At 38.8% G+C, this 14,711-nt stretch overlaps 1 protein-coding gene across 1 annotated transcript; it reads right to left on the bottom strand.

The window, feature by feature from the left end:
* Window positions 1–414: 414 nt before the first annotated feature.
* On the bottom strand, window positions 415–12,567 carry LOC140145053 (monocarboxylate transporter 12-like). The gene is made up of 3 exons (XM_072166840.1): window positions 12,460–12,567; window positions 2,365–2,505; window positions 415–1,483 (listed from the first exon to the last, which is right to left on the bottom strand). The coding sequence occupies exons 1-3, from the start codon at window positions 12,482–12,484 to the stop codon at window positions 672–674; spliced, it is 978 nt and encodes a 325-aa protein (XP_072022941.1). The 5' UTR covers window positions 12,485–12,567; the 3' UTR covers window positions 415–671.
* Window positions 12,568–14,711: the final 2,144 nt, after the last annotated feature.

Here is a 14,711-nt window from a genome sequence, read left to right on the forward strand (position 1 = left end):
ACCCTCTGAGAAAGATTCAACCTGAATCTTCCACTGAGGGAGGGTGAATTTCAAATGGAGCTGCTAAAGTATTCATTCTATTTAAAATTCATACTCCTCCTGTGGAAGATATTTACAAAATCTTCCACAGGGGTAGTGTGGATTTTAAATGGAATAGCCCATTTTGTCATCACTACTTAACTAAAAGTGACAAGAGATATATGTGTACACAGAAGAGGCTTTGCCAGATAAGTACATCATCATGCAAAAGACATTAATTAGTTACGAACTTGGAGACTCAGTTGAAGTGGAATTTCTTTCTTGAAAGGGGTGTGGTATTTGAAATTGATGCGTTGCTTGCTTTCAGTACTGCAATAGCATAACGTATGTCAAAAATAGATTTTGTCTGTTCCATTTATTTATTTATCATATAGATGTGTTGACTTCTGACGTCAATGCCTGGCAGTATGCGCATGCATCATCACAATTTCCATTGTTTTTTGCCTGGCGGTATGCGTGCGCACATCATATTTTGATCAGGGCTCGTGTTTTTAAAACACCCGCCCCATCACAATAAGGCTATTGAACAGTGTAGTGGTTGCATGCGGTTCACTCAAGCATTTCAATATACCAGTCCCTTGCCTTTGTTGATAAACATTGAGGTCAACTCATCATCTATACACAATTGTTTTTTACTTGCCTGATAGAGTCCCACCTGCTATCATGGAAAAACCAAAACTTAAGTGAAACCACGATACAGCATTGATATATTGGTCATCTTCTGTCACATCCCTAGCAGCTATGTAGATTTCAGTAGTGAGGGTACCGGTACCCAGGCAAAATATCATGGACATGACGCTAAGCATAGGTATACTTTGAAATAAAGTCATCAGTGCCAAACTTGCGGCCATTGTGATTGAAGAGGCATACAATAGTTGTCTGTATGTCATAATTGAATTCAGAAATGGCAGCGCAATTCGGATAATCATCAGGCCAATACCTCCAGTTGTGGCTACCAAGGAAGCTTCTGCTCTTGTGGCTCCAACCGATAAAGCAAATGATACTATGTAAATTAACCATCCTGAAACCGTGTAACCGTTAGCAATACCAGGCAGTACAACTCGGAAAATAAAGGAGGGATCTGTGAGCAAATTTGCGTCACATCTCTTCAGAATAGATGTCAGAAATTTCAGATTTAATATGAAATTTGTTTTGTCAATTTCTCCTTGTGGATTATCTCTGATAAGTGGTATAGATAAGCTCTTTTCGGCTTTGTTGTGTTTTATGAGGGCACCAAAAATTAAAGAATGCGTGGTCAGTGCACCGAGTAAGAGCAGAGCACCATGCCATCCATAGTGGTCTTGAGCCATCTGCACTAGCAAAGGGTAAACTACAACAGCTAGACCTGATCCAAAACCGTAGATATTGACTGCAAGATTGTAGTATTTGTCAAAATATTCAGGAACTATTCCTAAAGCAATGTTTTCTTGAAGATACATGAAACCTGGAAGGATTGAAAAAAAAATACAAGACAAAAATTTATTGTCACAGTTGAGAGAAAAAAAAATCTCTCTTCTCTCTCTTTGTCCACACAAACACCACTAACCCATACCCACTACAGTTCTCTGGCAGAAAAGCGTGCACAGCGTAAATACAGAAGTGAGGTTCTAATTGGCTGATTTAATTGTCTGATATTCATAACAACAAACTGATAGTCTGATTGGTTGATTTTGTGTCAAAGCATTGGTCGGTGCTGAGCGGCACTCTTGAAGGGAGCACAAGCTTTGCGTATATCACCTACTAAAGTTTATTGGACATAGAGGCAAAAAAATATACTCATAACACCATGTATTGATATAGAATGGAGTGCACGCAGTTGGGCACAGCACTTTCACTAGTTGTGTGTTGCTTTAATGCATGGCAGACGCACACTGACGTCGCCCGGTTAATACTTACATTAGTCTAAAGAAACCACATTTTGTTCCTTGCACTTGAATTTATGTGTTGAACGGATATGATAGTCATTAGCTTGTGTCTTGAGAAAGAACCGTGCGTCTTGAACTCAAAAATTGACAAAAATTCTGATTTTATATGTGCTGAACTATAGCGCAGCATAGGCTAGCTGCACTCATTCGTGGAGGCAGTCTTAAAGCAGATTGACCTCATGGCGTATACATGCTCACTCACACACAGAGAGGTCCATTACCAGGCTATTGTCAGTAGCCTTAGTCAGATGTCCCTCAGCTCATTATGCGTCTCAAAGGTCGGAACAAAATGGCCATGTGTGGCTGTGGATTCAACCTACCATGGCGATTTCTGTCATGAAGATATCGGGGCGATGACACTGTGTGACGCACGCATATGCAAACATGAGTTGGGACTTACCTGTTAAAATGATACCAAGAAGTAGAAGGTATACATTAGTTGCATATGCACAAACTATCAGACCAGTGCTTGATACCAACCCACAAAACATGATACAGAGTCGAACCCCAAACCTGCTCTTCAAATAACTTGCAAACATACCTACATTTGGGAGTATTCAAAATGAATGAGAACTAGACTTAGCTGTGGTCTAAGACCACGAACACAGCCGTGTTATGACCCCTAATGACCTTTGACCCCAAAATATATGAAAACGCCAATAGACATTGGCTAATGTCAATGCATGGGTGCATGTGGCACCACCTTGCTATGTGGCAGAAGGGGCATTTTAAAGGTTCTTCGTCTCAGACCGGAAGTGACCCCTTAATGACCTTTGACCCCAAATTAAAAAATACCACATATGAATTTGGTAACCACAGTTCATGTGTGAACATACCGTTACTGTCCTATGTTTTTTGTGGCAGAAGGGGCATTTTAAAGGTTTTTCGTTTTATACCGGAAGTGACCCCTTAATGACCTTTGACCTTTGACCCCAAATCTGTGAGGACCCCATAGACACTGGGTAATAACAATGCATGTGTGCAAGTGGTGTCACTGTCCTACGTAATTTGTGGGAGAAGAAGCATTTTAAAGATATTTCGTTTTATATCGGAAGTGGCCCCTTAATGACCTTTGACCCTAAATTAAAAAATACCACATATACACAGGGTAACTACAATTTATATGTGAACATACCGTTACTGTCATGTTTTTCTTAGCAAATAAAAACATTTGAAGGCACTGGATAATAACAATGCATGTGTGCAAGTGGTGTCACTGTCCTCGTAATCTGTGAGAGAAGAAGCATTTTGAGTTGAAATCACGTTTTGACCCCTATAACCCCTGCGTGACCTTTGACCCCACAAGTTTCATATGACATGTAGGGGCATGGTCAATGATGGTTGTGACCAAGTTCAAAATCGGTGTAAGCATGTAAGTGCTAGAGCAAATGTAGTGGTCGGCAGAAAGAAGAACTAGACTTAGCTGTGGTCTAACCCACGAACACAGCCGTGTTATGACCCCTAATGACCTTTGACCCCAAAATATATGAAAACGCCCATAGACATTGGCTAATGTCAATGCATGGGTGCATGTGGCACCACTTTGCTATGTTTACTTGTGACAGAAGGGGGGCATTTTGAAGGTTTTTCGTCTCAGACCGGAAGTGACCCCTTAATGACATTTGACCCCAAATAAAAAATACCACATATGAATTGGGTAACCACAATTCATGTGTGAACATACCGATTACTGTCCTATGTTTTTCTTAGCAAATAAAAAAAAAATTTGAAGGTTTTTCGTTTTATACGGAAGTGACCCCTTAATGACCTTTGACCCCAAATCTGTGAGGACCCCATAGACACTGGGTAATAACAATGCATGTGTGCAAGTGGTGTCACCGTCATACGTAATCTGTAGGAGAAGAAGCATTTTGAGTTGAAATCACGTTTTTGACCCTATGACCCCAGCGTGACCTTTGTCCCCACGAGTTTCATGTGACATGTAGGGGCATGGGCAATGATGGTTGTGACCAAATTAGGTACAAATCAGTGTAAGCATGTGAGTGCTAGAGCAAATGTAATGGTCGGCAGAAAGAAAGAAAGGACGAGATCTGATTATGTTAGCCTGCGACCCTGAGCATGCACAACCGCAGTGACAAATGAGTTATGACCCGAATCTGTGAGAACCGGAAGTGATCCCTTAATTACCTTTGACCCCGCAAAAATATTACATAGCGCTTAGGATGTCATAAGGAATATTCCTGGTGAATTTCAGCTTAATCGGAACTTATACATGGATTTTGATTTTTTTAAATTTATGATTGACCTTTTGACCCCCTTAATGACCTTTGACCTCAATGAAAAGAAAACCACATCTACACCGACAAAATGCATTGTTCCAATTTTAATTAAAAAATTCTACTTTGTGTAGTTGTCTAGATAAAAATTCTTAGAGTTATTTAGCTAAAAACAGGAAGTGACCCCTTAATGACCTTTGACCCCCAAAATAAAAATACCATGCATACATCAGGTAACACTGATTCATGTATGATGATTATATTACTCTGGTCTGTTTACACTTTGAGATAAAAAAATTTTAAACTTTTTTGATAATTTTGGTTTTTGACAAGAAGTAACCCCTTAATGACCTTTGACCCCAAAACTGTAGGCATCCTAAAGACCCTAGCTAGTAGCGATGCATGTGTGCTAATGGCGACTCTCTGCTATGTAATATATAAAGACAGTGATTTTTTGAATATTTTTTACAAATTTGTCAGACTTTTACCGGAAGTGACCCCTTAATGACCTTTGATCCCAATTCTGTGAACAACTTTTAGACATTGGCTATAGATGATGCATGTGTGTAAGTGACGTCACGGTGCTATGTAATATGTGGGAGGAGTAGCATTTTTAGTGAAAATCCAAGTTTTGGCCATTGACCGGAAGTGGATGACATTTGACCGGAAGTTGATCATGTGACATCTATGGCACCACCAAACGGTTCTACTGACCAAGTATGGTCAACATGCCTGAAAGCATGTGGCTACGATGGCTGATCATAATGTTGACAGAAGAATCAGAAGAAAGAAGAACGCGGTAAAAACAATGCACAGCGCCGATGGCGGCTGTGCAAGAACCTGTAAGAAAAAAGACACAGCCGTGACTAACGTCACGGCTGTGTAATTAAACTTTGTTCACAACACATAAAGTTGCTCACCTGAAATTTTTGGTTGTTATTACTACAACCTTCAGCAGAATGATCCAGTTCGTTGATCGATTTGACGACTCTTGACCTGTGAAGTCAGAACTGCATGGATCGTGAGACGGGATCGTAGACTCAGAGGTCATGAACCCCTATATCCCTCCAAAACATTTATTGACTGTTTTATTGATTTTTCACTACTTAAATGTCAAGTACTATAGACATGATATACATCATTTTAAAGCTAATTTCAAGCAGAATATTTTGGTTGAATATCTCAAAAATGATGATTGGCGACTTCAGGGCTCAGTTGTGCTGGATGGTCACATATGTGTAAGTGTAATATGATTTCTGTCATGAGTATCTGTGGTCATACTAAGAAATGAATTTGATCAAAATGATGATTCAGATGGTGATGTTCTATAAGAGTGTGTTTACACCACAGAATTAAAACCAGAGAACCAGGACTCGACCGCCATCTTGATACAGGCATGGAGCAAAAATTGGGGGTATTCGGTTTCCCTCGGAATGCGCTCGAGGCATATTCGTTTTTCATGCAAGCGCCGCCATGGATGATGGGCGCGTTTGAGAGACGCACTTTATGCGAGTACCAAGACGCTTCATATGAAACGCAGAATTGTTTTCGTTCGTCTCCGCGCACCGTCGGCAAGGACCCGAATACCCCCAATTTTCTCCCCATAGCTGACGGCGCGATTGTACGTGGCGATATAGGGAGTCCCGGTTCTCCTTCTCTAATTCTGTGGTTTACACACACTAGGATTCACAACATGCTCATCTATCAGGGGCACGGTTCTTGAACCCCAATACATTTGCACATTCATTGAATGACCTTTGAAAATTTGGGTACAAACAATCATACTCTTTAACATGAGGTCAAATTTTGTACTATGATTGTTTAATTGAGGTTATTGGACTATGCCATAGGGTTGAGGCCATATAGTGGCATGGGGTCAAAGACCACCTAGTGTCATTGAAAGGCAATTCTGTGTAGTACACTGGATAGGGTGCTGCTCATGCTTTTTACCAAATTTGTCAAAAATCATCATAGCCATCTTTAGGTTTATTAAGGGGGCACTACACCCCTGCCCAATTTTGTGCCTATTTTTGCATTTTTCTCAAAAATTATAGGGCATTGGTGACAAGTAAAATATGTATATTATAGAGGGCAAGGACTGCAACTACTGCACTGGAAATTTTATTTCAGCACAGACAACAGTTGTGGAGTTACAGTCAAAAATGAGGGAAACCAATATTTGATCAATAAAGCAATAAATACTTGCCTTGAGTTGCTGAATTTTCAGTGCAGTAGTTGTAGTCTTTGCCCCTATAATATACATATTAGAGTCACGCGGTAGCCGTGACCAGCAAGTTAAAAAAAAAAAAAGACTGATAAAGAAGACTAATAACAGATGCTCCGGCGAGACTTTATTTACAGCTAACATTAAAACACTTGACTTCTATTGTTCGATGTTATTTTTTAGCTGGGTACAAAATGTATCTAAAACCATGCTAAATGTTATTTACAGTCCCAGGTGTAATATCTTGACAACTCATTAATTCAAAAAGGGCCACCAATCCTACAGTCAATCATTGTTCGTAATAAACAAATATATTTGCTTCCATTTCACGCGGTATTTCATAGCGAAAATTAGTTGCAAATCATACTGATCCAGAATTTTTAGACACTGCTACAGGACACGGCTACCTGGTTATCACCTTCACACTACTTTTTCAGATTCACTTCCAATTATACCCTAGCAATTTCTGAAATACCGTATACATACAAATTCCGATCCCCATTCGCCAAAAAATCAAGTTTTTCACAATTCTTTTGTTCTTTTTGGACGACACATCAATTCATATAATAAATATTGTACATCGACACGGTATTTCGCAGCCGAGTCTCGTGGTGTAATGGTTAAGGCATTGAACTCCTAATCCGGGGACTCGAGTTCAAAATCCGATGACCAACTTATTTTTTCAATATTTTATTAAACAATAATTTTATTGTCATTAATCAAGGATAACACAATTTTAATCATCCAGTGCTATTATGATATTATTTTTTTTATCAAAGCAAGATGTTACCAATATTTTTCTCATTTTAGTTCTGTCCTACCACTGGGCGATTCGCATGATAATAGGACAATAAAACATGTGATATGTATGAATGGTTGTTGAATCGATCTAGAGACCTGTCCCTTTGTCATCTTCAGCTATCGTAGAACTGTATTCCAACATGACTGTCATTTCAATTGTTATACCGTTCCGGTTGGTTTATTGCATACACTCTATACGTGTGAAAAATTATTATAGTATGGAAGGCCAGCATGGACAAAAACGTATCCAAAAAGATACAACCAAATATGGAAGGCCACTAAAGTCATAGTTACGTAAAGGCAAATTAGCAAAGCGGCAAAAATACCCAAATGACTATTAAAAGGAGGGACTGTCCCCACCACAGACACACGTAACCCCCGATAGAGAGCAGGGCTTGAAGAATGAGGGAAATTAAAACTACAAACCGCGAAAGACCGCCAACAACCGCCGCTTAATAGGAAATCCAACTAGATTGCAGCGCGAGGGCTACAAAGAACTATCAACCGCGAAATTTTGATATCCAACTAGATTGCCCATGAGGGCTACAAAACCACAATCATGGTTGACATGAAGAATGAGGGAAATTAAAACTACAAACCGCGAAAGACCGCCAACAACAGCCGCTTAATATGGAAATCCAACTAGAGTGCCACACAGGGCTACAAAGAACTATCAACCGCGAAATTTGGATATCCAACTAGATTGCCCATTCAAGAAGGGCTACAAAAACTACAATCATTAAAACATAATTATCTTGCTAAGTCGTGGCACTTAGACGCTTCCGTAGTATAAGCCTTGCTACATATACACGCATTTCTCAGCTTCAATTTGAAGTAAATCGCACTGACTGTGTCTCGCTGGCATCGTCAACATTGGGTATGTGTTGTTCATATTTACATTTTCTTAGTTGCCTTGAATAAAGTTTATTAAAATGTATATGTATCCCTATTAACATTACAGTCACGCGGTAGCTGTGACCAGCAAGTTTTAAAAATAAACGGCTGAAAAAGTTTTATTAAATTATTTACTGTCATAAAACAAGGTTGCGTTGCGTAGAGTAAAGTTGTCCGCACCCCAATAAAACGTCCAATTTTGTTTTTGTTTACGTTAAAGGTGTCAAATTATGTTAATTAGTTTCAAAGCCACTACCAGAGCACCTGCATGCTAAATAATGTTGACATAGCCTGAATTAGGCCTTCTATCCTGTCATCGGTGTGAGGATATTATGCCTGTAGTCTCAACTATTACATGACACAGTAGAAGTATGCCTGTAGTCTCAACTATTACATGACACAGTAGAAACTCAATTAACATCTATTGTTTATTCAACTAATTTATCAACATTAGCATGTATTTTGTGTTTTTATGGAGAACCTATAGTCAACAGTAGAGTGTTTGTTTATTGAATTAGTTTGTAAGTGAAACTTTTGAAGGACAAATTAATCAGGGTTGTAACTTTATATGAAATAGAGTGTAAGGAAATGTGAATAAAATTGTTTCAGCTGCACAATGGTGTAGCCAGGACTTTTCAGAGAGAGGAGAGAGAGAGAGAGAGAGGGGGGGGGGGCAAGGCAAATTTCATGGGGGGGATGTCACAAATGGGGCTATAAGAGTACGACAAATTTATCCAAAATGGGCTAACAAATAAAAAGTACAACAAATGCATAGGTTAGAAATCTAAAATATCAGATCAGCCAGCAGGCCACAGGGGCCAAGAGGGATGTGAATAAAATTGTGTTCATCTGCTCAGTGATGTAGCCAGGACTTTTGCAGGAGGCGGGGCAGCAAGATACATTTCAAGGTGGGGGACAAACTTGGATGAAAATGATAAAAAATGAGCTAAAAGGTACAACAAATTTGTCCAAAATGGGCTAAAAAGTACTGTAGAAACAAATGCATAAAAATCTTAAATAGCAGAGCGGCTAGCATCCCACAGGGGCAAGACTTCTCACGGTGGATATGATATGGTGGCAAGAAGACTTGCTTCGATCATGATCTAATTGCAATTTCAAGCCATTGATTTATATGGAAAAGATACTAAATATTATACTTCTAAGTTCTAAATGATAATCTCCTCTCATACCATTAATCACATCAAATAAAACATTTACATGTACACAAAATATAACAAAATTTACCAACCGCGAAAGACCCTGATCGCGAAAGACGGGTGACCGCTAGTAACATATAATTTCAAACATCTATGTTTTGTTTTATTCGTTTTATGGAGTACTTCGTAACCCGATGACTTTCCAAACTTAAAGCTGCTTGGCTACATTCATAAAAAGAAATAAAATCCACCAAAAAACGTTGACAACGTAAAGAAAGCAGCAAGTTTAAAAAGCCCCCACCTCGGCTCACTTTTTGAAACTTGGTCCCATTTTGAATATCAACAGCAAATCGGTGTTTTTAACTTTTAAACAATAGCATCATTGCCATTAACATGCCTACTTATTATAAAACAAAACATATATAGGATATTGGCCATGAACAACATAATAACCTTTCTGATCGTTCCAGAATGCTAACAACTTAATATCGCATCGGCACATTAAAGATACATTTACACTTCTGGAAATGTTTTAAGTTGATAATTATGACAAAGTTTAAATCAGTATCTTTTACAAATGGGACCAAGTTTCAAAAAGTGAGCCGAGGTGGGGCTTTTTAAACTTGCTGCTTTCTTTACGTTGTCAACGCTTTTTTGGTGGATCTTACTTGTCACCAATGCGCTATAATTTTTGAGAAAAATGCAAAAATGGGCACATAATCGAAAAGTCGCCCAATTTTTCTCTTTACCATTGGTTTCTATGGGGCAGGAAACTATCGGAAGTTGCAGGAGCTAAAGTTGAAAAGTCGCCCAATTTTTTTTTAACCATTGGTTTCTATGGGACAGGAAATTGTCAAAAGTCGCGGAAAAATCTTCAAAAGTCGCCCAATTGGGCTACCAAATCGCGGGTTTGGCAACCCTGCAGACAGTTTGACAGGCCATATACATTGTAATTACTATAGCTTTGTTGGGGCGCCCTCTACGGAGGCGCCACCATATAGGCATGACTTTGTGAAAAGCTTCTAATTTCACTCTTGCTAGATTGACTTCACAATTGTTTTGCTAAAATTATGCCCAGCTCAGAAATAAAACCACAATTTGCTTGGATTTTATTTTATTATTGTTTTCTGATATGCATGGGATAAAATGGTGAGCGTATATTCTTTGTTTAAAATACAAAATTAGGACTTATAAAAACACCAAATAAATCCTGACCTTTGTATGCGTTCAACCAGTTTACCGTGTGCCTTAGAACCCGATAGACGGTGACATTTGACCATACACTAGGATCCACAACATGCTCATCTATCATGGGAACAGTTCTTAAACCCTAATACATTTGTACAGTCATCCTTTGAAAATTTGGGTACACAAACTCATACTCTGCAACTTGAGGTCAAATTTTGCACTATGATTATGTAATTGAGGTTATTGGACTATGCCATTGGGATGAGACTCTTGTGGTCCATAGTGATAAGATCAATTAACGAGGCCTCTTAAACTGATGGCTTTTGTTTGCTAATTACCATAGAATCTATATAGCGGTTATTGCCAAAGTTGCAATATGGTGGCACAATTGGGCGGCAAACTGTATGCAAACAACACGGCATACTAATTATACATGTTCTACATTGTTGTATTTTAAAACACAGAAGATCAAAATTGACGTTAATGCCATGATTGGATCATGGAGGTAGTACTAGCTACTACCTCCATGATTGGATTAAGTAAATAACTAAATCCTGTTATCTACCCAGCAATGTTTGCTTATCTTAATAATTGTAACAAACTGTAGTGTACTAAATGGTACAAGACAGAAAAGGCAAACAGACAGAAATTTAGAGTTTTAAATTAGAGAGTTGACAGGAAGTTGTAAGAGTTAAATTGTTATGGATATGATTGGTGTAAGCGAAAATGTTGAATGTCAGATCAAAGTCATCCGAGGTGAATTAAGGGGTACTACACCCTCGATAAATTTAGTGTCTATTTTTGCATTTTCTCAAAAACTAATAACACAGTGGTAACAAAAGTTATGTATATTATAGGGGCAAGGAATCCAATTACTACACTGGAATTTCAGTGACCCAAGACAAGTGGTTTGTTATTTATGACCAGAAATGAGGTACCACTAGGATGTACCTCCTTTCCTATCATATTTACTGAACCGCTTGTCTTGAGTCACTGAAATTTCAGTGTAGTAATTGGATTCCTTGCCCCAATAATATACATAACTTTTGTTACCAGTGTGTAATTATTTTTTGAGAAAAATGCAAAAATAGTCACAAATTTACCACATGGGTGTAGTACCCCCTTAAGTAATGTCAATCACAAATTGTTACAGGTCATTTGAGGTGGACTAAGTTTATATTTGGATTGTCAGAACACCTTCCCCAATCAAACACATTTCTCTTGCATTTGATCATCTTCTACTGAATCTACTCTTCCCTAGAAAAATCATTATAATACCAAATCTACACACCATGGAATTCACCATATCACGTCCAAGCTCACATTGGGCGCCCCATTCCTTTTTTAAAGGAATTTTTATTTTATATATTCATGAGATTATTTGTAAGCATTTGACATCGTTACCAGTTGCATTTGGATTGCAGGCTGTTGGTCACCTGTGGTTTAAAGTTGTTCTAATGTACCATAATGCTACTTCTACCATAATCAAATGAATGTATAATATTGGATTCAAATTTGGTCAGTCAAACTGATTAAGCGAAAGACAGGTACTTTTGCTAAGGGGCTGTGCAATAATTATGAGGCGTGGGGAGGGTCCCGGGAGGGTATAATTGGGGGGCAAGAATTTTTGGCAGGCGAAGGGGGGGGCAAGCGATTTTTGGCACACATTCATGGGGTGCGTTTTAAATAAACGCTCTAACAAGGCTTCGGAAAACAGTACGGAAACGCTTTAATATGCAAATTTTCCTGCTCGCTGCGCTCGCAACATAATTATATTTAGACCATATAAGGTTTGCAAATTGGGATCCAAAAAATTTGGCATATGTAAGGGGGAGGCAAAGATTATTTGGCAGGCCGAGGGAGGGGGGGGGGCAAGCGATTTTTGGCGGGCCATTCGAAATTTTATAATAATCTCATAATTATTGCACAGCCCTAATCATCCCATGATTTGGAGTGTTTTCTTATGATTTCTTTTGCTGGAGAATATAGCTCACCTAGTAGGCAACCCCATCCAGTCATTATCGATATGCAAGAACCAATAATCCAAGTTTGACTTGAGAGTTGCTCCTGTAGGTCTGGTAGTAGCACACTGAATGCCTTCATTGTACCATTCTCCAAAAAGAACATAAAAGTTACTCCACAAAGGACAACCCAAGACCATGGGCCGTCTATTTCAGCCATGTTATTTATGGGGTTTTTTGAGTAAAGAAGTGAGCGCTATGCTGCTCCTGACCTGCTCTCCTTATGTTCCAGTTTGGTGATGTTTTGTGTTGTTTTACCAGATGAGTTTACTACTGTCAATTCTACTTGCACCAGTGCCTCTTTTGGTCAAGTTTTGTGATTTTTGAGACTGTGGAAGATGGAAATTTTACAATTCTCTTTAGCTCAACATCAGCTATCATCATCACTACAGTGAGTACACATCACACCATGGTTAGCTATGACAAGACCTTGTGTTCAATCAGCTGTATCAAGTGCTGTGCATCATGACCATGATGACATGACAGGCCATTCAACAAAATCAATTGGCCTTGTAGCTATGTTTGGTCAGATGGGTGACACTTCTCCTGAAGCATGGCAGAATGACCCCTCTATTGTGTTTGTTCATTTGTGTATGGAGAGCCATTATACTAGAAATACCTTTTAAAAGCATTAAATTAGTATCACCCTGGCGGCCCCGTGCACTGGAAAACCAGAATCTGTTATTTAAAAAGAAAAAAAAAAAAAAAAAAAAAAAACAGATCCGCCTGTGTACATATAAATGGGTAGCAAAATTGGTCTCGAATATTAATGAATTAAAAGAAACATACGCGATATAATGAACCATTGACCTGACACCATGATGGCAGAATTTATTAGTCGTTTTATTTCATGTTTTTATAGTATGTCAAAATCCCACTTCTTGTTTAAATTATATTGACTTATTTTTTGCATGTTCAATGTGCAGACCATATGCACAAATGAATACTTATCTTTTCGATATTGTGCTTTTTGTACAACTCATATAACATGTCATTAAAGCAGGTCATATGTGCTGACCTTCTTCTATTGTATTTGTTCATCTGTGTATGGAGAGAAGAACGCCATTGAAACTCCATCGGTATTAGGGCGTAGTTCATTGCACTCACCGGATTGTTATTCCAAGTACTTTGATAATACAGATAATATGTACTAATGGGTCGATCGATTGCATTATGTGCTGACCTTCTTCTATTGTATTTGTTCATCTGTGTATGGAGAGAAGACGCCATTGAAACTCCATCGGTATTAGGGCATAGTTCATTGAACTCACCGGATTGTTATTCCAAATACTTTGATAATACAAATAATACGTACTAATGGGTCGAGGCGATTGCATTGAAAAACTAATAAATTATTCATAACAGTTACGTAATCAATCGATAGTGCGGACACTTTTCATTTGCAAACCACCAAAATTTGTGATCTTTTAGCGTTGGAAAAGAAACCATGTGAATAGAGTGCCCTCTCAAGAATAACTACTCTCTGGTTTGGTGTTTGGCTATGGCTGGGTATTACAACGGGTGCTGAAATCATAATCTCCACCACTCCGCCGGTCAAACAATTCTTCGAATTTGGTCATTTTCTGGGAGCAAGAATCCCCTATTACAGCAATTCCAGTTCCACTTTTCAATATAGACTTTTAAGTGCTGGTGACATTCAGCCCAATCCAGGGCCTAGCCCCATTGATGAACATGATCATGAATTTCAACATGGTAAACAAATCCCTCTTGTTGACTCTGGTCTTAGATACGATCGTAACCAACTGCTTGATCTTAATCACGATCACTACACGGTCTGCCCCCAGGTATGGCATAGACTTATCGCCCTTGAAATATCTGCTAAGAAAAGAACTCGCAGAGGTAGTGTCGGTGGTAAACGTCAAGTTAATGGTAGCAATAACTGTAATTCGCCACTTGCACGGTTCCGCCATTATGCACTATATGCGGGGAGAGCCTCGAACTGGCAGCATACATGAAAGGAAGAATTACGTAACCTTACACAGAATGTTATATGACTGGTTCAATTCCCATTCATGTATGCTGCCAGTTCGAGGCTCTCCCGCACATAGTGCATAATGGCGGAACCGTGCAAGTGGCGAATAATGTGAATAATGGCAATGTCAACTCTAACAGATTCACAAATCTTCCTGCTGTCTTCATGACTAACGCTCAGTCTGTTAATAACAAAATGGATGAACTTGAAGTCATTTTAAGACAAGAAAAGA

The sequence above is a fragment of the Amphiura filiformis genome, unplaced genomic scaffold, assembly GCF_039555335.1.
Source record: "Amphiura filiformis unplaced genomic scaffold, Afil_fr2py scaffold_122, whole genome shotgun sequence".
NCBI lineage: Eukaryota > Metazoa > Echinodermata > Ophiuroidea > Amphilepidida > Amphiuridae > Amphiura > Amphiura filiformis.